The sequence below is a fragment of the Amblyomma americanum genome, chromosome 10 (assembly GCF_052857255.1).
Source record: "Amblyomma americanum isolate KBUSLIRL-KWMA chromosome 10, ASM5285725v1, whole genome shotgun sequence".
NCBI lineage: Eukaryota > Metazoa > Arthropoda > Arachnida > Ixodida > Ixodidae > Amblyomma > Amblyomma americanum.
In genome coordinates this window covers 125373600-125396708 of record NC_135506.1, presented here as the reverse complement: position 1 = coordinate 125396708, position 23109 = coordinate 125373600, and the positions used below count along the sequence as shown (strand labels likewise).

The following is a 23109-nucleotide window of genomic DNA, read 5'->3' as shown; positions in this document are numbered from 1 at the left end:
AAATGCTAACGCAGACACGCTCAGTCGCCTACCCTTGCCGGGCTTGGGTGAACGAGAAGGGCAAGAATCAATGGAATACGTGCTTTATACACGGGGCCTTAATTCCACGGCCCTTTCCGCTCGGCAACTAGCGGACCTAAGCCGCTCGGACGATAAGCTTCAGCGGATCAGGGGGTGGATCTCACGCGGCTGGTCACGGCACTTATCGGCAGCACAGCAACACCTGATGCCGTACTTTTCTCGCCGTAACGAGCTCGCCGCCAGCCACGACCTGGTATACTGGGGCCATCGAGTAGTGTTGCCGGAGGCGGCGCAGCGATGCATGCTAAAGGAACTGCACAACAGTCACCCCGGTATCACAGCCATGAAGCGCACAGCTCGAGCGCTATTTTGGTATCCTGGACTAGATAGGGACATCGAATTGTTAGTTCAAAGCTGCCCTCAATGTGTTCAATGCTGGCCCATGCCAGCTGCTGAGGTTCCGTCTCCATGGCCAGCGAGCAACAAACCATGGTACAGGTTGCATATGGATTTTGCAGGCCCCATCGATGGCTACCAAATTTTCGTTTTGGTTGACGCCGAGATAAAGTGGATGGAGGCCATACCTTTAAAGACCGCCACAGCAGAGACCACCATTCAAGTACTTGAGGGTATTTTCGCACGGTTTGGCCTACCATACTGCTTGGTATCGGATAACGGACCACAGTTCACAAGTGCCACCATGTCTAGTTTCTTGCAGGAAAGCCATGTGAAACACGTCCGAACGGCCCCATACCATCCTCAGTCAAATGGGTTGGCGGAGCGGGCCGTGCGGACGGTAAAAGAAGGGCTTCGAAAGAATTCAGCAGGGACATTGCAAGAACGACTAATCAAGTTTTTATTCCGTTATAGAACGACACCTTTGGAGCGAGGGAAATCGCCAGCGGAACTGCTGTTTGGCTTCAGTCCCAGAACCAGGCTGACGGCTTCACTCACGGACATCAAGGTCACAGAAAATGATTCCGGTGAACCTGTGCCAGCAGTGACAAAATCACCAACACGTTATCAACCAGGAAAGCCTGTATGGTCGCGCCAGTTTCGGTCTGCTCGGAAATGGATGCCTGCGACTGTGGTGTCCACGACGGGAGCGCGCATGGTTACTCTAGAAACACCGGAGGGATCGCAGCGCCGCCACGTGGACCAACTCAGGCCTCGGCTCGACGTGGGGTCGTCACCTAGCAAGCCGAGCCCAGTCCGGACCCCTGACGAAGCTCAAAGTAGCTCTGAGGAGGCAGAATATCATCAAGGTACGGAGACACGGGAAGTCCGCTCTCAAGCTGAAGACCAACCACCACGTCGCTCGACACGCCCACGGAAGCCACCGTATCGTCTCGCTTACTCCAGCTTAGGGGGAAGGGATGTAGTATTATCAAGTGCGCGTGATAAGTTATCAAGCACGCAGGCTGATGTATAGCTTGAGCCAAGACTGTATCACACGTGCCGCGTATCATGCCAGTCATGTGTCATGTGACCTTTCCGCTCTTTATAAGCCAGCAACACCCGGCAATAAACGTTCTTTGTTCTGCCACTACCCACCGGCTACGTTCCGTTACTTCAGTTTGTACTGTTCCTCCATCTTGGCTAGTTCAGCCTTCAGTTCCTCTTCAAGTTTGGCTTTATCTTTCGCTATGTGGTTAACGACAAGGATATGCAAACACGCGCACACAAAAATAAAGAACGGGAACAGAGCGCACAAATTGGCAGCAGCGACGACGTCGGAAAAACAGCACAGGCAAAATACAATTGATACAGTTTTTACACTAATCTGCAGCAAAACGCCGGAACAAAGTAAGTTGGTGCCCGCCGTTTATCGTCGCCGCTGCCAATTGAGGCCAAAGGCGATGAGTCGCTGTCTTTATAGCTGGCGTTCGATGACGTGAGGAATTTGGTGAGAACGCCGCCGATAGCCACCCCCGCTGAACGAAACCGACCCTTTTAGCCTGTAAGGGCAAGCCGACTCTTGCCAGGCTCGTGTAGCCAGCTGGCTGAGGGCACAAAGTTCAGACGGTGGAAGGCAATGTGCAGCCAAACGCAGAAACACAATAAGTTCGTGCTCGCCGTTTATTGTCACCGCTGCCAAGTAAGGACAGCATTCTGTATGCCGAAAGACCACAGTCTTCACTTCCGATGAGGTTGGGGTGAAGAAACCTTGGCTTCCAATTACTCGATGAGGCATTGGAGCTTAGAGTCCGAGCACTGCTGCTAGTTGATCCTAGGAAGGCGTCGTCGTCTTCTTTTAGTGGTGCGTCTATAAAGTATTCGGTGTCAGAGTGTTAGCATCCGGACTTATAAACAACGGTAACGCCAAACTCTTGGAGTCGTAAGCTCCATTGAGCGATGCGGCAAGATGAGTCCTTCAAGTTTGGGAGCCAACGCAGCACTTGATGATCAGTCACAACTTTGAAAAGCCTGCCGCACAAGTACATATTGTATGATGAGGAAGTTAGGACATGCGTGGACATGTGGGAGGCAAATTTTGCCATCAATGGAGAAAGACGCGTCATACCGATGATGGAAGACGTCGTTTGTATCCTCAATGGAGTGACGTTTTCTCGAAGCTGGACCTGAATGAGGGTTATCACCGGCTAGACCTTGATGAGACATCACAAAAGATAGTCACTTTCGCCATGCGCTGCGCACTGAGAAACTTCTCTATTGAGTAAACGCAGAAGCATACATCTTCAATGACGAAGAGAGGTCCATCAACGAAAGTGATGCCATTTTAGTGTCACGACGCCCTCTCAAAGAGCACGATCAGCGGCTTCACCTTGTGCTACGAACACTGCAAGAGACCCGACTTACCCTGAACATGAAGGACTGAGTGATTGCGACAAGAGTAAAGTTCTTAGGAAACATATTGTCCAGAAGAGCGTGTTGTCGGGCAAGTTGGCTTTGCATAATATAGAAGAAGTTAGCGCAAAACTTAGACGAAGACAGAGAAGAAACACACAAGACGACAGACGAGCGCTACTACCAACTGTTTATTGGGTCTTAACACCCGGAATATATATCCGAAAAAACAAGCATGCGCAGACAGTTGGAGGCACACACGTCATACACCAGCGCCGTGACGAGGCGAAAGGTAATCCAGAAAATCACATTCAGAAGTATAAATCTGTAAGGAAGGATCACTCGCGCAGCGATCAGATAGCCTTTTAATGTGGAAGGCCTCCAGCACAAGCCTCGCTGTGACATTGGCGCTCCTGCCCAGAATCTTTGTTTTCTCAAATCGTGCCCTACACGTGCTGTCACAGGAAGAAATATGCCGCACAATGTTAGCGGTTCTGTCGTTGTTTTTTAAATTTCTATCATGCTCCCGTAGCCGGTCATTAATGCAACGGCCAGTTTGACCTACATAAGAAGACCCACAAGAAAATGGTATGCTGTACACCACCCCTGTAGCGCATTTGACATAAGAAATGCCATGTTTCTTTTTGCAGCCACTCTCACAAGGGCCAGAAATGCGTCGGCAAAGCTTTGAAAGCTTGTTGGGGGCTGAGAAGACTAAGGGCACATGGTGCCTGCCGGCCACCTTCTTGAGGTTGTGTGACACTCGGTGCACATATGGTTCCATATGTGCACCGAGTGTCATATGGTTCCATATGTGCACCGAGTGTCACACAACCTCAAGAAGGTGGCCGGCAGGCACCATGTGCCCTTAGTCTTCTCAGCCCCCAACAAGCTTTCAAAGCTTTGCCGACGCATTTCTGGCCCTTGTGAGAGTGGCTGCAAAAAGAAACATGGCATTTCTTATGTCAAATGCGCTACAGGGGTGGTGTACAGCATACCATTTTCTTGTGGGTCTTCTTATGTAGGTCAAACTGGCCGTTGCATTAATGACCGGCTACGGGAGCATGATAGAAATTTAAAAAACAACGACAGAACCGCTAATATTGTGCGGCATATTTCTTCCTGTGACAGCACGTGTAGGGCACGATTTGAGAAAACAAAGATTCTGGGCAGGAGCGCCAATGTCACAGCGAGGCTTGTGCTGGAGGCCTTCCACATTAAAAGGCTATCTGATCGCTGCGCGAGTGATCCTTCCTTACAGATTTATACTTCTGAATGTGATTTTCTGGATTACCTTTCGCCTCGTCACGGCGCTGGTGTATGACGTGTGTGCCTCCAACTGTCTGCGCATGCTTGTTTTTTCGGATATATATTCCGGGTGTTAAGACCCAATAAACAGTTGGTAGTAGCGCTCGTCTGTCGTCTTGTGTGTTTCTTCTCTGTCTTCGTCTAAGTTTTGCGCTAACTTCTTCTATATTAAACATATTGTCCAAACTGGGTATCACAGCAAATCACAACAACGTGGTGGCAATCAAGCACATTACTAATCCAGACACTCCCCAGAAGGTTGAAGCTTGCTGGGGATGATTTAACTACTGCATTTGATTTATCCCACACTTGGCGCAGGCTCACGAACATCTCCGCGCGCTTACTTGAGAAAACAGCACATTTCAATGGACCAGCAAAGAACAACACTATTACGTTAGGAAAGAACTGGCTGCCCGCCACTTGCTCAACTACTACGCGACGGGAAAAATTGCCTCATCACAGATACAGGCCCAGCAGGGATAGGTGCAGCGTTGACACAAGAAAGAAAAGGACAAAAGCTATATACCATAGTGTACAATAGTGAAGCACTGATTCCTACAGAGAGGCGCTGTCCTCAAATAGATAACGGTGTTCTGACGATAGAATCAACAGTAGGACATTTCAGAGTGTACCTGGCTGGAGGAAGCTTTGTAAATGAGACTGACTACTAACCGTTTGCCTACATCATAACTGGAGTGCAGAACTGTCGCCCGATTAGTGTGTCTGCCTATGACTCCAACAGTACGACTACAAAGTGAAACACATATCAGCAAAAGAGAACCCGACAGACTATCTATCAAGAAATGCAAGAGATTTCAACCTGGAAACCATAGAAGGTCAAGCCACTGAAGAATATGCACCCTTTGTCAGTATGTTAGCAGTCCCCGAAACCATGACAATGCCCGGAGTGGAAAAAGCTTACGGGGATGATCCACTGATTCAGTAGCTGGAGAAGGCCATCCAGGAAGAAAACATATCGGAAATGCGGTGAAGACCTACTTTAATGCCTTTGGCCTGACTTATCACGAACTTACCGTCACCAACAATAATGAAACTTCATGCCTGAGCAATATAAATTGTGCATGTCTCCTTCCAAGTGGGAAATACGCCTTGATTATGGTTGATGAATATTCCATATTTCTAGGGTTTCTGCACTTCCATCGCTGAATATCCAAGAAGTAACATCCAAAATGCTAAAAATATTCGCCACTCATCGTGTGCCAGTGAAAATCAACATTGACAATGGCCTACCATTTTTTACCTCGAAGTTTGCATACTTTATGACAGCCAAAAGAATTAAGCACCACAGAGTAACTTCACTATGGCCTCAAGCCAATGCAGAAGGAGAGATATTCACCAAGAATGTCAAGAGGATAGCAAAGACAGCCATTGCAGAGGGGAGAGAATGTAAAACGGAGGTAGATGATTACTTGCTGAATTATGCAGCAACACTAAAGGCTGCAACTGGGTTGTCCCTACCTGAGCTTTAATATGGATGAAAAATCAACCAAACTTCTTCAGGCTACCCATAAAGAGAATGACAAACTCCTATGATGAAGAGGCAACATCAGGAAAGAAGACATGAAGATGTATGCGGATAAAAGGCGCCTCGCCACCCCACATTCTCTTCAAAAAGGAGGCTTCGTTCTCATGAAACGTCGAGCGACAATGACAAAACATTGGCGAGTCGTTTCAGTGAACTCTGTCATCGCATACTCTGTGAACTAAAGGTTAATTTTTCCTGAGTGCTTAGTGTTGCAGGGTGAAAGTCAGCTCAACAGAGTTGGCAGGGTTCGCTACTGATTCCATTTCTAGAGACTCTATGTGACGCACTAGTCACCGCACAAAGAACACCTTATGGTTTTAAGTGAGTGAGGTCATTCTCCAAGCACCTTGTCGAGAAGCCCTTGAAAATAAAAGTGTTCACACAGCACTAAGGCAACTGGGCTTTCACTCTTATGATGCCAACTTGACAGAACTGCAAAACTATGTCTACCTGGTCTTCTGTGCACATATCTAGGCAAAGAACCCCTTGTGTTGAGAATCAGCTGCAAAGCAGTACTAATCCCAGCAATACTAAAGAGCCATTAAAAGCATTGCCGGAACCCTCAGCATTTGTTGCTTCTGATGACCATTCACTTCGAAACACTCGCCGTCCACATCGGCCATATCAGAAACTACCTCATCACAATCCACAATGATTGAGTCATCCTAATTGATGACGGTGTACTGGTTTGGTGGTCATCCCATGGTCTGGAAGCTACGTGCAAAGTGAAGCTATGGCCACCTCCTCTGTACTGGCCTCCTTCGATTGCTGCCGTCCACTTAGCAATGCTGGCGCTGAAGCAACCGTACCCTTACTGTAGGGACAAGTACTGGCTTGAAGACGTAGTTGTCTTCCAATACTGCAAGTACCACAAGTTAAAATATGACAGCTGAGGTGACAGCAGATCGAACAAAGTCTTCATCCTCGTCCCCTCTCGCAAGAAACCTCCTTTTTCAAGAGTCAAGGACCTCTGGGCAAAGCTTTCAAGGCACGAGTAGTTCACAAGGCTTGAATTCAAGAACACCAGTGGGTAGAGCTTGACACCGAAGCACAGGGGCTTGTCACAGTCAACCTCTGCAAACATTGGTCATTAGTGTGGGCATATAACAGTGGCGACATGGACCAAGGTGTCAGCAGGAAAACTGAAGGTTTAAGGTGGCTGATCAGCTGACGTTGCTAGTTGCCTGACAACAAATGCGGCCAAGTCCAGTACTGGCGAGGAGTCAGGAGATAGATGGCTCACCAAAAAATCTGTAGGATTTCAACATAGTTACACCCAGTAAACATGTGAAAGTCTGTGTTTAGCTTGGCTGCCTCATGGTTTTGCTTCGCTGGGTCATCCGCACATCTGGCGACGATAATAGTCTGACAGTAGTATTAGTTGATGATGACGATGTGCAATGCACAGCGTGAGAGTGCGTTGCAGTTTAACACCAGGTGTGATCGGATGCGGTGATAGGATAGTTCTCTTGGTTAGTGGCAAGCGAAGCTGATCTGTTCGCGCTGCCGTGGATTCGAATCTGCCGTGGCAATATTTCTTTCACTCAACATTGCATAGCCGTGCCCTTGGCACAAACCACAACTGGACAAGATTCTTGGCCGGTGTTCGTCAGCGTATGAGTGCTTTCGCACCACAATGCTCAATCCTCAGTACGCGATGAGTGCAGAATTTGGCGCTGCCATACCAGCCTTTTACGTGCAGGGCATACATTTGGGTCAGAGGGATAGCCACCGCTGCCCAAGAACAGCAGCAGTGCTGAAGTTGCGAGGGCCAATGCTGTAAGCGTGGATTTAAAACAGTCCTGCCATGACAACATAGGTCACTTCTCACTTGAGCACGCCCTGCTCGTTGAGGGAGCAGGGTCCAGTCCAGAAATAGCTGCGTTCATTGCGAAGCGTGACTGGCGTGTAGCAATGAGCTCCTGCTTTTTGTGCCGTGGCGTGCAAAGTTCAATTATTGAAGGGTTTTGGCTGCTGCTCCTGCTTCTTTCATTCCGTGCCTGTCTGAAAGAAGGGCAGGAGATGCAACGGTCGACAACCTCTTGCATGAGTGCTGGAACATACCATAGAAAAGAAAACAGTGCCACGTTACGTTTATCTAAACTTTATTTACACACCATACGTTGTTGCAGTCTTCTCTGGGAAAACAACTACTTCTCCTTTTCTGGCCCTCAGTTGTTTCCTTTTTCATTTTCGCTCGCCATCCTTGGTGACTGCTTGAGCACGGGTAGTGTTTTCATTGTTATAAAGAATGGCTAGCTGAGTCCTAATCGTATAACAAAATATGTAAGTGGAAACGTACAAAAGCACAGTTAGCCTTATTCTTCAATATAAGTAAGCAAAGCAGCCACTTGTGATGGATGTACCTTGCAGGCATTATGTCAGTAGAAAATGACATAGCCTTTGGGGCAAACTAGATCAACGCGCTGTAGAAAAACTCAAGGTTGTATGTTTGCCCAGATGCCGAAAATTTGTCAATGTCTTTAAGAAGCAGCCTTTTTGATGCAAGGGCAACGAGTCGAGCGTAAGCTGGTGTGTCTGAAAATTTTTAGTTTTGAGTGGATGCAACTGCAGGCACATACATGACTGTACCTGGTGAGAGCCATTTTACATTTGGTATGCTGTCATGTAGGCACCTTGGGTATGGGTCACCATGCCCAGAATGACGTTGGCAACATACTTCAGCATGCCTAGAAAAACACATTCACGAACACACAGTGTTCAACATCAGAATCATTTTTTTCAGTTTGCACATCTAATTAGCATGGCAAACCAGCATGGCTCATGAGGGTTTTACTGCTAATCTCTTTAATCAACAAGTTCAGAAATGTTACTGACTGTGGTTCACAAATGAATGCTTCCAGGCTCTTAAAGGGACACTGAGGAGAAACCTATAAATTTTTTTGTTAGCAAAATTTGATAGTTCGGCATTCCATGGCTTAGTTGCCGCTTTTTTGGGAGCGAAAGATGCATTTATTTCAAAGAAATTTAGATTCGAAGTTGAAAAATGTTTTCCCGCCGCTCCGATTCAAACTCGAGAAATCTTATGATGTCACGGAGAACTCTTATGACGTCATAGGACGGAGTGACATGAAACTTGATGTAAACGTAGACTTCGTTATTTCTGGGGTCTAGCGGTACGGTCTAGCAGCTGCCGAAATGAAAGCTACAGCTGCCGCACGTTGAAGGCATCTATCAGGGGTCGGTACCGTCGCTTCGTTTACGTTTTCACCGGCGTCTTGCCAGTATTACGATGGATCCTGTTCCTGAAACCGACGGCGTAGTTCTCGCTAAAACTCCGGCTTGCATTTCAGCGACCTGAGCCCCACAGAGCTTGCGATGCTTTTGAGGGAGCACGGTTAGGTTAGGCGCCGGCGGGTCGCTTCCCCCTTCCTCAGTGAGCAGCCGTTTCAAACTAAATATCATAACCCCAGTGTGAGGAGTCGCGAGGGGCCAGGACAAGGTCAGCGCCTTGCGCCCATCGGAGGCTCGCCGGGGCTTTGGGGCCAGCGGATTGTGATTCCTTGAACGGCGCGGTTGCACGGCGCAGCAGGCGGCGTCGAGGTCTCCAATGGTTGCAAGGGCAAAGTTATTTATTTTTTTGACACAATAAAGGACGGATGCCCAAGGGCGGTCGCGTTTAAAGTTGGCATCTTGAAACTAAAGCCGGCGCACGACGCTTCAACGGCTTCCGCTAGATCCAACGGGTCCTCCGGATCTGGCTGTCTCGGCCACTTGCATGTACCTTCCGATATGTACTGTAAATGTATTAATTTAGCCGAGCTCGAAAAGAACAGCTCTGCCCAACTGCCGAAGCTATTGAATTACGTCACAACGCGCACCTCGCCGCGGAGCCTAATCAGCCTGGCCGGCCCGGCGACGGCTGGCGCACTCAGCGCGAAATAGAGACATGCTCCAGGTCTCCCCGCCAGTGAGGTCAGATTGCGCCGAAGCCGCCGAACACGTCGGCGGTCAATCGCAGTGGTAGTATAGACGGTCTCGCTTTGGCCAATGTGACGTAACCGTGCAGCGCGCACGCGCGCGTTACGCCGGAGCATAAACGCGCATTAACAGAGCCTGGCTCTGCGCTTAACCCCTAACCAACGTATTGGGTGACGGCATCCATGGGACAATAATAATAAATGAAGAATACCTAATTAATCTGCGATTCGCTGATGACATTGCCTTGCTGAGTCACTCAGGAGGTGAACTGCAAATCATGATCAATAGTTAGACAGGCAGAGCAGAACGAGGGGTCTAAAAATTAACATGCAGAAAACCAAGAACAACAGTTCACAAATGGCAGCGAGAGCCTGGAAGTTGTGAAGGAATACGTCTACTTAGGGCCGGAAGTGACAGCTGATCCGGATCATGAGAGGGAGATAACTAGAAGGATAAGAAGGGGTGGAGCGCATATGGCAGGTTCTCGCAGATCATGAGTGGCAGTTTACAAATTTCCCACAAGAGAAAAGTGTTTTAACAGCTGTATCTTACCGGTACTCACCTACGGGGCAGAAACGTGGAGGCTAACGAAAAGAGTTCACCATAAGTTAAGTTAAGGACAACGCGCCGAGCCATGGAGAGAAAAATGATAGGTGTAACGTTACGAGACCGGAAGCGGGCATAGTGGGTGAGGGAACAAACGCGGGTTAATGACATCCTAGTCAAAATCAAGAGGATGAAGTGGGCTTGGGCAGGGCATGTAATGCGAAGGCAAGATAGCCGCTTGTCCTTAAGTGTAACGGAGTGGATTCCAAGAGAAAGTAGGCGTAGCAGGGGTGGATGCAGGGTGGATGCAGCTGGCAAAGGGTGGATGCAATTGGCAACGGACAGGGTTAATTGGAGAGACATGGGCGAGGTCCTTGCCCTGCAGTGGGTGTAGTAAGGCTGATGATGATGATGATGATCCATGGGAGCCACTGAAACCTCCCGCCCACTCACTCACTGAAGAAAAAAAAAAACATCCTGTGCAGAGGTTCGGAACCAAACCAGGGCATTCGGCGTTTGTGACGGAGACGCTACCACTCCGCCACGATGCTCAAGTTACAACCATCAATAAAGGCGCATCTAGTGAATGCACTCTTCCGATGCAGAAATCTCCGCCCTTTCGCTACCTGTCTCCTGGCCTAACAGAGCTAGGCCATCAGCAATTTTTCTGAACTGCCTTGTACCTTGTCTCCCGTCCCTAAAAACAATTTCCGTTAAGTAGCTTGAAGTTGACTGGCACATCCGGGAATGTTTCGCCGGGCGAGCGTGCGAATACACAAGTGCTGCCTTGTACGATCACCGAACTTCGTGCCATCGTAGATTTTCATCGACCGTGGCGATCATATGACAAGCCTTAACAGGCTCCTTCAAAAGTTAACTACACTTGAAGCGGCGCTTGTTGTTCCTCTGCTGTTCGGCGCTTGTAAATCGAGGCGCGTCAAAAACAAAACCACGGGGCACGCAATGCTTACAGACGCGAAGCGCCATAACAAATCGAAACTCTCCTGGCCGCCTGTGGCGCCGTCAAGCATCGGTTTTCTTTGCTTCCAGCATTCAGGTTGTCTTTTGTCAGCCTTCCTTGTGTTATAAAAGTGTACTATCGGCTTTAAAACAAAACTTCCTTCAATATTGAACCGCTCAACCTACCTTTGTCAGCCTCAGAGATTCGCGAAACAATGTAGGACGGAAAATTCCTCCAACGCGGCGTCTCTTGTCCTGTGGCATCACCGTGCTTTTACTTGCGAGATATGCCTGTGGCGGCGATACATGTATTTTGGTTCTTGCTATTTTCTATCTTGCAAGAGCTTTGTTTTCAGTAAGAGCGGCGTTTTTGTGATCAGGAGCTGGTATTCTATCGATACAAGCCAACTTCAATTTCTCCTCAGTGACCCTTTATAATTGCATTATGGTAAAGGAATGACTTTGCAAGCTTACTTTTCCATATGTCACAAGAATTTTTCCATCCCCTGCACTCACAGCGACGCACCAATATAGGTGGTTGACCACTGGCTGGACCCAGTGACGAAGGTTACCGCTGTCTGTCTTCTTGCTCGCTGCAACCAGCCTTTTCTTTATCGTTGCAATTGAGATGCTGGTTGCGGTGAAGTTTATTATTTTTTTCACACGCAAATATGTGGTTCAAAAATGTATCGCTTACTGACAAAGCATGCATAATATGAAATACGCAGTACGAAGGGACAAGGACCAAAAGAAAGCACACACACAAAGCATTCTTTCTGTCCGTGTCAGTGCTACATATTTCAAGCTGCAACTACACCAACACAAACAAGTATCTACTGTTGAAAAAACATGTGTTCACCTATAGTATGACTGCCTGGAGAGCAGCAAATATATGACAAGTGCACAGACATTTATTGGAGTGAAAATGTGTCATTGCAGTGCAGTTTATGCCTATATAAACTGCAGTATGATGATACACTTTGTACATAGTATTGAACTGTTTTTTTACCCATCACGCGGTCACTTTGTGGGCTCTCAAACCTACTGTCTAAACACTCAAAGGCCAACTGAGCGTTGCGACACGGGCGGCTCCGATGGCCATCGTTTGAATAACCTAGAAACTCAACGGAACGGCAAGAAACTGTAGTGAGATTTTGAGGACCTTCAAGCAGTGGTTGCGCACACTCTCGACACAGGGCTCACAGCACAACGCTTGGGAATAATATTAAAGCACTATCTTAGTGAACTTCAAAATATACATCTTCGATGGCAGAACAAAAAGACATGTCAGATGACAAAGCGCAGCAGCATAGTATCATTGCTGCCAGCAGTAAAAAAAAAAACGAACACCAGTTTCCTCAAAGGTGCATGAATGCTACTACAACCTGTTCGAGACAATAGACTTCATTTCAAGAGTGGTATGTAACTGTACCAAATAAACGTTTTGTTCTCAACCTTTCACGTTAAACTTGTTGGCTCAATGGCAGCAATTATTTTGGCACAAAACGGTGGTGCTTGATGATGCAATCTCTCGAACTTGAGTTTGCTGTGTAAAAGCATAAAAACTCCTTCAGGTTCAATAGTTATTGAGAATCTCGAAGGATATCCACTCCATAGCCTTTAAAGGAACCAAGAAAAACATAATCATTGCACTGTTTTGCCTCTTGGTTGCATAGAATGAGTTATAGGTATGCTAATAGCATCAGCCGTACTGCGTATAGTACGGTTTTTAATATTTTAATGAGCTCGCAAAACTAAATTCATGTCGCTGACGGTGTCATCATAGTGTGGCGATTTTTACCAGTGGATATGACAACTTAATGGGAGCTTTATGATTGGACAAACAGCGCACACACTTCAAATGGAGTTAATAACTAGAGATACGTTTTGTCAAGTTCTCGTGTTTTATATTACATCAACAAAACTAAATTTTTTGCCTTAGATAAAAGCGCTGTAAAGCAAGTAAAACAAAAATACACCACCAGAGGCTCTGGCTACTTTTTCATCGAAGGACTTTGCGTTTCTCTGCAAACATCCTACGACATAGAGCACGACACTTATGGCTACTCTCTATGTAGTTGAGAACGGCTTTGCCGAATCGATCTGATCGAGCCATTGCACAACGTTCGTTTCGGTCACGAGGAAGGATGCAAAGAAAAAAGCCGTTCGTTTCACATTTAGCAGTGCGCATCGTCAGCTTGTGGAGGATCACCGGGCGGCGGCGCCAGATGGCGCCACGTTCCCGTCAACAGCGCGCGCTCCTTGCTCGCTGTGACCAACCAGCGTGCTAGGACTGACGGGCAATGGTAGGCGGTAAGCAGTAGCGGTACGCACTATGCTAAATGTGTCTGATATCTTGCGCTGGCTGTCACAACGTCGCAGTATCTCGCGCTCGAGTTCGGATCCAGTTCGGATCGCGTTCAGATCCATAAGTTAGGGAACGTCACTTATCAGTGTTCTCTTCTGCGCCATCGGCGTGACGATGAAGCATAGCTGGTTCGGCTGGGCGTTCACATGTTTGTTGTAACCGTGCAAACGGCGCTGCCAGCCTTGGCAAGAACGAGTTACAGAGAACAGGCAACCATGGAGTACAAACTTGCGCCACGTGCTCAGTGCTCAGATAGGCTGTTTTTAATGGTTGCACTAAATGCCGTCATTGGGAGAGTGAAATGGTAAGGGTTAGCTGGGCAAAAATTGATTTGACGGCAGCATTTGTTTTGCTTGTTTTTTTGAAATTTCTTCATTGAATATCTCCCGTTCCTATGCATCGATTCTTGTACTTTTTGATTCAGCATCTGTGTGACATAAAGAATTGATCTTAAAGTAACCGACATCCGTTCAAGCAGTGTTTCGCTGCCCCTTTAAAAGTGCCTGCATGGCAGGGGTATAAGCTGCTGTAACAAGTGATTGTGACCACACCTAAATGCAATACAGGATAAGCAGAGACACCTGGCGTGCTTGGGGTCCTTGTTCATGTTGCAAGAAAATGTGTACTTTGACATGTTTAGATGTTAATGATTTTTCACAGGAAGGCTCATTCTCATTCTCAAAAAGCAATTCTCATAGGCACAAAATGCTATCAATGCACAACATTGATTACTTACTCTTTGCAACATGCCACGTATCAACCTTGTGGTCAACACATGGTTCATGTACTTGCATGTGCTTCTTGGCATACGGGTGACGGTCAGTTGTTAGTGATGCAACAGCCACACCATGAGGTCTCCGCTATTTCATGCCTTTCGCAAGCCCGTAATTCTTCATGGCATTGCTTGTTAATACTTCCATACTCTGAAAATGGGATGTGATGCATCCCAGAATTATACAACGGGTGCAAAAGTGGCAGTTGGCTGACACATACAAAGAAGCCAGACAGAAGCATGAGACCCACCTCTCCATGCTGCACTTGAAGAAAATGAATGACTTTGCTGGAAGCTGTGTCCAAGAAGCTGTAGGTCAAGTATTTGGTCGAGAAACCTGGCGAGTCACATCGCCCATCACCAGCCAAGTTAAGCGGACCATCTAGTGCTTCAAGCACATTTTGCTGTTCATCTTCGCACATCTGGTAAATGAAAGCATGTAGAATGAGCTTGAGAACAATGCAGAAATAAATGCTTCACATGCGGCCTTTTGGACATCATGTCGAACTGTGGAATGCATTGTTGTCACTTTCAACCTATTTCACAATCTACTGCTTCCAGAACAGTAAAAGCTTGTTACTAAATGAAGTGAAATTAATTTTTATTGGGTTTGATTTAATTATGCTACAGATGTGCAGCATGTTCTGCACTGATTGCTGCTGACAGAAAGAACATAGGTCAAGAAAAATGTTCCCGCACCAAGCATTATGCACAGAAGTATCAGGCATTAAACAGCAACTTTCAGATGCTGTAACACTTGTTACATACGTGTCTGATAGCCGACTCCAAAATGAGTGCTTAATACATATAATACCAGCGGCTTGACGGTACAAAGATTTCCGCTTGTTGAAGTAGCCGCAGCACCTTTTCTGGACTGGCTCCAGAAAACAGATGGCAGCAGAAAGCAGTGCATTTTCAGCCGCCTTTTTGTTAAACATAGGCTGGCTCATCCATGTCAATCTATGCTGCTCCATACATACTGCTGTGACTTGAAGTGCAGAGCCAGTGACTTTTGTGGATACTTTGCGAGGTGCCTGGCACTGTCTGCACACTTTGAACAATTTTAACAAGTTTTCCTCAAAGATGATGACTTTTCTCTGAGAATGTGCTGATGCACTTGGAGTCTCAGAACCAATATAAAAATATGAATAATGTCTGGTGTAAAAAATCCCCAAGACTAGTTACAATTACTATTACAACAAAAACTTAGAATACTCTTCAGAGATAATCACTGCAGGAGTGAAGGGTTCAAGCTAAAGTGGAATTAAAAAAAACACACACAAAAATGACTCATCACGTGACGGCTATAAGTATCATATGCAGAGAACTTCACAGGAAATGGCTCCACTACTGAGAGTGAAAATGCATGTTGAGCATTCAGTGATGTTGAGCACCCTATGATGGAACCTTCTGCAAAAAACTCCAATGATGTGTTCAAAGAATCCTCAGATGTGCCATCTGCTTGGCATTTTGTGGTGCCTGCTTCAGGGAGCAACGCAGACTATGTCTGCGTACATTCATCTTATATGGCTTTCATCTGGAAGCTGGCCTGTACACCTGAGAGAAAAGTGAGGCATTCGCAATAACACTAGGCATGATGGCACTTAATTCAGAAATGGAAGTCCAAGCAACTTGTCAAGGCCCTGATAAAACAAACAACGACCAAATAAGCTACGCACACACATTGCGCCACTCTATTGCTAAATATCATACTTCTCAACCAGAATTAAACTCCTATAAATGGTGATGAAGTCTTCTTGGAACTAAAAAGTTACCTATAGACTTCTTTTCATTCATAGCAGTGATATGCGTCTGTGTGGAAGCAGTGACTAGCTTGCAGTAGTCGTGGTCTATTCTTGGACTTGTTGATAGCTGCAAAGAAATGTTTGGGTGAAAATGAAACATGCGTGCATCAACATACAACCTGGTCACTCAGCAAATGTTTTCACATACTTTCTCTCCAATGTTCAAAGTAGGGTCTGATAAGCCACGTTGAACTGGTGAAGGAACACCAACATTTGCGCCAATTCGAAGGAAAAATGAAGTCTGGTCTGTAGGCATCTAGGTAAGAAGTAAATTTTTTAGCACAATTGCTTTTTCATACCAGACCGTACACATAAAGTTTAAATCCTCACGTTTATGCCTGAAGTAGATGGTATCTCTGGTGCAGAAACATCAGTAGTATCAGCTTTTTCAGGTTCGGTTAGGTGCCCCTGAAATATGCAGTGATGAACTCCTTCAATTCAAATATTACCTTATATAATCATTTCACCAGCAGCTTTCACAACCTGTTATCAGCAAAGCACAGCTTGAGATCAGTGGCAGCCTCTGCCAACATGCAGAGGCCACACCCTGCCACACTACCTGTTGCAAAAAACCACTGTGAACATATGAAGAAAGACTCGTATGAGAAATTAATTACTTTTTTATCGCTCTATATTGGTTTAGTGGACTACTTAAAGGTTTAAGCTCTTATAACTGTGTTCATACTTTGCAGCCACAACAAGAAATCAAAAGGTTCACATTACAGACAATGCTTCGCGCACTGATGAAATTTCTTTCTTTTTTTGTTTTATTTTTGCCCGTTTTGGGTGTGCGGGTAAGTCGCAGGAAAGAAAAAGGGAGAGCTTGAAAGTGCGTTTCATTTGCTTTGTCTCGTCAACAGACAGTGCGGCGAGAAAAACGGGAACGCGCGCTCCGCAGTGATGTACCGTTTACGTGTTCTATTTCCCCTAGTTTTTCTTTTGTTGCTAGCAGAAAATGTCGCAGGGCGCGGAGCAGGTTACTCTCCTGCTGAAGAAAATTTCGTGCCCTTGCGAGAACTCTCACCGACCTCCCGCCTTGTTTTCATTCATTCATTCATTCATTCATTCATTCATTCATTCATTCATTCATTCATTCATTCATTCATTTTTTCATTCATTCATTCAGCCCCGCTCGAGCCGTCGACGTGCGCACATAAGCCCAACAGGCTGATCCCAGTCGGCCGACAGGCGAGAGCATAGCGAGCGGCTGCTGGGCCATTACTCGTGACGATGGCTCCTTGTGAAAGAACAGCGGTAAAAGCATCATAACCTCATTGATGTATTAACTTATATAGGCTCTTGAAACTATAACGCGGGCATTGCCACAAACTTTCATTGCTCGGCCAATGCGTAGGTAATTAAGTAATGGTTCTTCCTTCTACCGAAGTTTTTCCTTGGGCGCCTGCCACCGTCGGCCCTGCGTCGCATCGTAGCCGTCGCTGCTTGTAGCCAGCGGATGCAAGAGCTTGTGATGATCCTTCTAAGGCGTCTCGGGCGAAATTAGCCGAGCACACCAGCCGATTCGATTGCTCCGGAACGCCCAGAGCTTGCATCCACATTGTTTTCCGCTCATTCTGAGCAGAAAATTTGTGGAAAGACACTCCAAGAGCACCTGCGATGCTCCAGCTGCCTGGGACTGCGCAGCGTTTCTTGCCCATAGCAGCGCGAAACGCAAAAGTTTCACCATCTGAAGAGAAGCGATCTTGTCAAAAAAGCACAAGCAGCACAAGGCTACGAAGAACCACGAGGCACACACAGATGACACAGAAAGACTCCTATGAGAAATGAATTACTTTTTTATCGCTCTATATTGGTTTAGTGGACTACTTAAAGGTTTAAGCTCTTATAACTGTGTTCATACTTTGCAGCCACAACAAGAAATCTAAAGGTTCACATTACAGACAATGCTTCGCGCACTGATGAAATTTCTTTCTTTTTTGTTTTATTCTTGCCCGTTTTGGGTGTGCGGGTAAGTCGCAGGAAAGAAAAAGGGAGAGCTTGAAAGTGCGTTTCATTTCAGAGCAGGCTAAGAACAGGCTATAAAGTTATATAGAGGGTAGCCATAAGTGCTCTATGCCGGGCAGTTGAATGTGCACAGAGAGGCGCAATGTCCTTCGATACAAAAAACAGCCAGAGCCTCTGGTGGTGTATTTTTGTTTCACTGCTTTAATGAGCTTTTATCTAAAGCAAACAAGTTGGTTTGGTGGACGTAATATAAAACGAAAAACCTTGACAAAGCCTATCTCTAGTTATTAACACAATCTTCAGTATGTTTACTTTTTGTCCAATCATAAAGCTCGCACTAAGTGATGTCATTTCCGCTGCTAAAAACGACCACTGTGTGGTGACACCGTCAGCGCCACGAATTCATTTTTGCGAGCTAATTAAAATATTAAAAAACGCAGTATACGCGGTATGACTGATGCTAATAGCATCACTATAACTCGTTCTATGCAACCAACAGGTCAAACAATGCCCTGAATATGTGTTTCGGAGCCCCTGATAGATTCAATATTCCGCACTATTTGCGACTATTGTTACATACCACTCTGAGGCTTCTTCATCACTTGAGAGTGCTGAGTGCAGACAAAATAAAACGAACAGAAAGAGAATAATAGGTCATAGTGCGGGAGAGGTGCACGGTGGTAAAGCATTTTTTCATTGCTTAGAAGGGCTGGGTATAGACGATAAAAAAAAGAGAACAACAGTACGTAGCACAAGTAACGAAGAAATGCTGTACCAAAAAGCCTCTTTTCTCAAGTTGTCAATGTTAAAGCTCAGGTGTTAGGAAAGGAAGCTGATTTCAAAACACAAATTGTTCATAATTAATTCAATTCTATTATCTTCAGATAACATGTATTTTTGTGTGCTGATTCTGAATATATCTAGTCTTTGTGGACTTACATAAGGCGGAGTAATTTTTCCCGTAAACCTAAAACCTGTCTCGCATATCTTGGTAGACACGCGGACCGCGCTTTAGAAATAAAGGAGGGAGCGAAAGAAGAAAAAAGGAAAGAGGTGCAATGCACATCAAGAAATGCAGTAACGTTAAAATGGGAAGAAAAGATTGTATGCTTGTTTCCGCAGTGAAAATTTATATAGTATAACTAGTTGTGAATTCTTGTCCATTCATTCTTAAGCTCAAAACATGCATGCTTGCCATCAGATTGGTCACATGGCTCGTATGCCTGTTTGTATATCAGCGTGTGTGTGTATGAAATTTGTTTTCTCTTTTTGTTGCACACTTATGTTTGGGCTTGCTTGCCTGGAATGAACGTTCCACTCCAAATAGTAATGGTATTGAGAATAAGGCCAGACATATTTTTAATTTGTACTCTATGTGCTTGGCAATCTTACTCACTCAAGATGGTGAAGCACCTAAAAAAATAACCCACCAACCGGAGTCCTCAGCAGCCCCTAGCACCAGTGCCGCAGCTGAGATGGTAAAGTTTGCTGCTTTTCTCGTGCTCATAACTCCTATTCAAGACCTAAGCCTTAAGGCTCATGTGGAGACTTACTGCAGATCTCAAACTGCTGTTCCATTCTTTTATTCTTTTCAGTTTTCCTTTGAAATTCTTATAAACAGGATTTCATGGCTCCACAAGATAATTACTGTACTAAGCATAATTGTCGTGATGGCAGAAACTAGCACAGGTGTCCCTAGCGCTTCATTATTGTGTTCAACATTGAGCACTTATGCTCTGCCTGAATGCTGTATGATCATTGCATTTTTCATACTTGTGAGCAGTGCAAAAAGATAATTTTTCAGAGTTACAGAACATTGCCACCAGCAGTCCTCAGGTGGCATACTAAGACTAGGGGTTAGTGTCATGTATGCAATAAAGGCTGGAACCCTGCTTTTTAAGAATCCGTCTCCGTCTTAGGCAACACATTTTGGTGGAGGGGCTGTGGCTTGTGAATATATTAAAAGAAAGCATCTATGTTGTTATCAGTCCACTGAAAGGGGGCAGTATGCTAAAGTAATAGGAACACCAAGCTTTTTGGTACGTATCTTTTTTTTGTTAATTCCGTGTAGACAATTAATTTGTACCTAACAGCTATCAAACATCCACAAACCCCGGATGTGCGAGCTTCTGAGCCTCAAAATTTCCGCCTCTGATCTGGTCTGATGCGACCCCTTCTGTTCTAGCTCTAACAATTCTTCGACATCTGGTTATACCTGCTTATGTAAATAGCTAGCTTTTGTTATAATTAAATGGAAAGCTTCAATATAAACGAAAAAAATGAAAACAAAAAAAATCTGTGGAGTAGAGGGCCGCTTTTCAAAAGCGGCCCTCTACAATGCCAGCTGTGTTAATTCATAGGATATTAGAGACTGGAGGCACAATCAGTGACATAGGATTGCTGGTGCAGAAGCTGAGTCCTATTTTTGTTTTAGTTGTTCCATCGTGCATTTCCAGAGCGTTTAAGGTTAAAGGAAATCCACATGTACGGTTTTCCTAAAGAGACCTTTCTGTTTGAAAGACGGAGGGTGATCGCCTTCCTGCTTTCCCTTTTGACATAGCCCGCTAACAGTTGTGTGACTTTCGTTGTCTAAACTGGAATGTATAGCCAGAAAAGGAAAAAGCTGTTTGAGAAGTAGCACACGTATTTCATACCGTGTGAGCAGCTGGATGGTGTACCAGCTAAAATAGTTATCAACTAGCGATGAAAAATTGTGCTTTTTGAGGAACAGCAATTATTTATGTGGATTTCTCGTAAGAGGGTAGAAGGTTATTGAGCAGGACATACTTTCTTTCAAAATTGTAGATTTTTGCTTTTTCTGTGTTTGTGGTTTTTGTTAGATTATAAATAACGTGAAAAAATATGTTATTCCTCTCAGGTTATTCTTTCCTTCATCCTTTTGGCGATTTATTTTACTCCAGAGCAGTATTTCACTGCTTGCCTCATGGCCATTATAGGTTGGAATGAATTGGAATTTTTTTAATACACTCTGACCTGAACTTTTGCATTGTGGCGACCAACATTTGCAGCACAGTTACGGTGAAGTCGGTCCTTGGTCGGCTTCTCGCCCACTACCGAGGTTCACCCACCAAATTCCCAAGGGGCCTGAAGAGGGTTCGGTTCACCACAGAAGAAATGAAGGGAAATTTTTTGGGGGGAAAGGCTGCACCGTTGTACCCACTCGTGTCTTGCTTTTATGTTACTTCAAAATTTTACTGCTGAAATCTACCTCGAAGGACTGCAAAAGATGGTTTTTTGAACCATCGCCGCGCAGCATATTGGGAAGCGCTCGAAAAATTGTGTTTTTCTCCGTTCTGGTTTTCTGCTATTCACTCGCCTTGTGGAGCAGATTTTTTCACGACTGGTTTCGCTATTTTGACCTCATTTGTTTTGTTGCCCTCAAAAAACTCCTCTTCATGCGAAGACCATCTTGCATTTTTATCTTCATTGCTCTTAGTTTTCTACTGTGACATGTTGCTTACACTTTTTACAAATCTGTGTCAACTGCTTTGCGAAAAATGGAAGCAAAAATTTGTCACTGAAAAAAAAAATTTTATCTACGTAGTAATCATTTATAAATTGAGTGATTGCTGAACCATTCTTTTACCACATTTTCTCTGATCTGGAGGCTTTCCACAAGGTGTAGAGACACTTGTAGAAAACATTTTTCAGATATATTGCTGAATTTAGCATTTCATGTGCGGCAGAAATTTCATCAAAATAATAATAAAATTCATTGATGAAACACACATTCCCCTTTAAGCAAAGAATTTAATTCCTGTTATTGTGATTTTTAAAAATTTGAGGGTGTTTTCTCTGTTTGAAAATAAATAATGTATTTGAAAACACTGAATAACTGCATCAGAGTAAATTTCATGTGAGTTGGTTGCTAATTATCAAAAAATGAGAAACTTGAAACACAAGAATAGAGAGAGTAGTGCAGCCGCTTTTCTGTTTCTGTCTTTGTCCATGTCCATGTCTTTCAAGTGCTACAATGAATACCACTGAGCTGTCTTGGGAAAGTTAGTTGCGTGTTAAATGCCATGCTTATTTTTTTGCTGTCAACTTTCCTTTTCAGAAAAGGTGCTTGAATGCTTGAATGTGATTGTGAGCATGAAGATGCCTTTAGATCTTCATAATGACAGGATATATTTGTGAAGAGCCCTTTTTTAACGCTATGTTTTCCAACGGCCACACACATGGCCGGCCAGTATGAGCAGATTAGTGATTGTGGGAAAAATGTGTAGTTGTTTGGTGCTATGTATTGATGCTGTGTCAACGCTGGTGAGAAGCAATATCTTTGCATGTCATTTCACAGCTTCACTTCTCTTGTATGACCATTAATCTGGCCATAGGCCATATTTTGAGGCAGCATATGTGCGCTGCCTTCCTAAACTGTGATGGAAGCTTTACTTCATGTGAACTTTGACAGGCTCAATTCACAGTGTTTGAAGAAAGCGCAGTCATCAAAAAGAAAGAAAACATAGGGGAATGTGTTTTGTTTCTTAATTTTTGGTTTTGCTCAATGTGAACTTAGTAGTGTATTCATTTTCACCTCAATAGTTTTTTGTTCGAAAGTAGAAAATAAATTGTCTGCTCAATATGTTCGCTATATATCACTTGAAACACATGAAACAACTTTGTCTTTGAATGCTTTTGGGTTCTTTAGAGAGCGCAACAATTGTGCACTTCATATGACAGCAGATACAGTGTGAACAGTAATCTCATTGCCATGTCCTGAAAACTGCTTATAACATGTAAAGATAGTTTCTGCATTGGTTCTTTTTTTTCGTTTGGTTCATTGGCCTATCCAGGACGACATGCAACAGAAAAAGCTGCCGGGAATAACAGTTGTTATACAGTCATTTATTACAATTGGCTTTTATTGCATTTGCCAAACGTGCATACGGAGTGTATCGTTATGAGCGCTCTCCTATAGAGCGATGGTTTATGTTCGCTTAATTTATGTAGTCTGTTTTGTCACAGCGCACTGCCATGCACCAAAAGGTGATTTTGTTCTCATTTTTTTCACAACTTGGCAAGAAGTTTTGATTGCCTAGGGATCTGG

The 23109-nt window shown here is 44.9% G+C and overlaps 1 protein-coding gene across 1 annotated transcript in view; it reads left to right on the top strand.

Moving 5' to 3' along the window:
* LOC144108691 (uncharacterized) overlaps positions 1–23109 on the top strand; it is a 46534-nt gene that overhangs the window by 896 nt on the left and 22529 nt on the right. The window contains exons 2-3 of the mRNA XM_077641862.1: positions 124–252; positions 892–1286. Of these exons, the coding sequence (XP_077497988.1) occupies positions 124–252; positions 892–1286 (524 nt within the window). The remainder of the gene's footprint in view (positions 1–123; positions 253–891; positions 1287–23109) is intronic.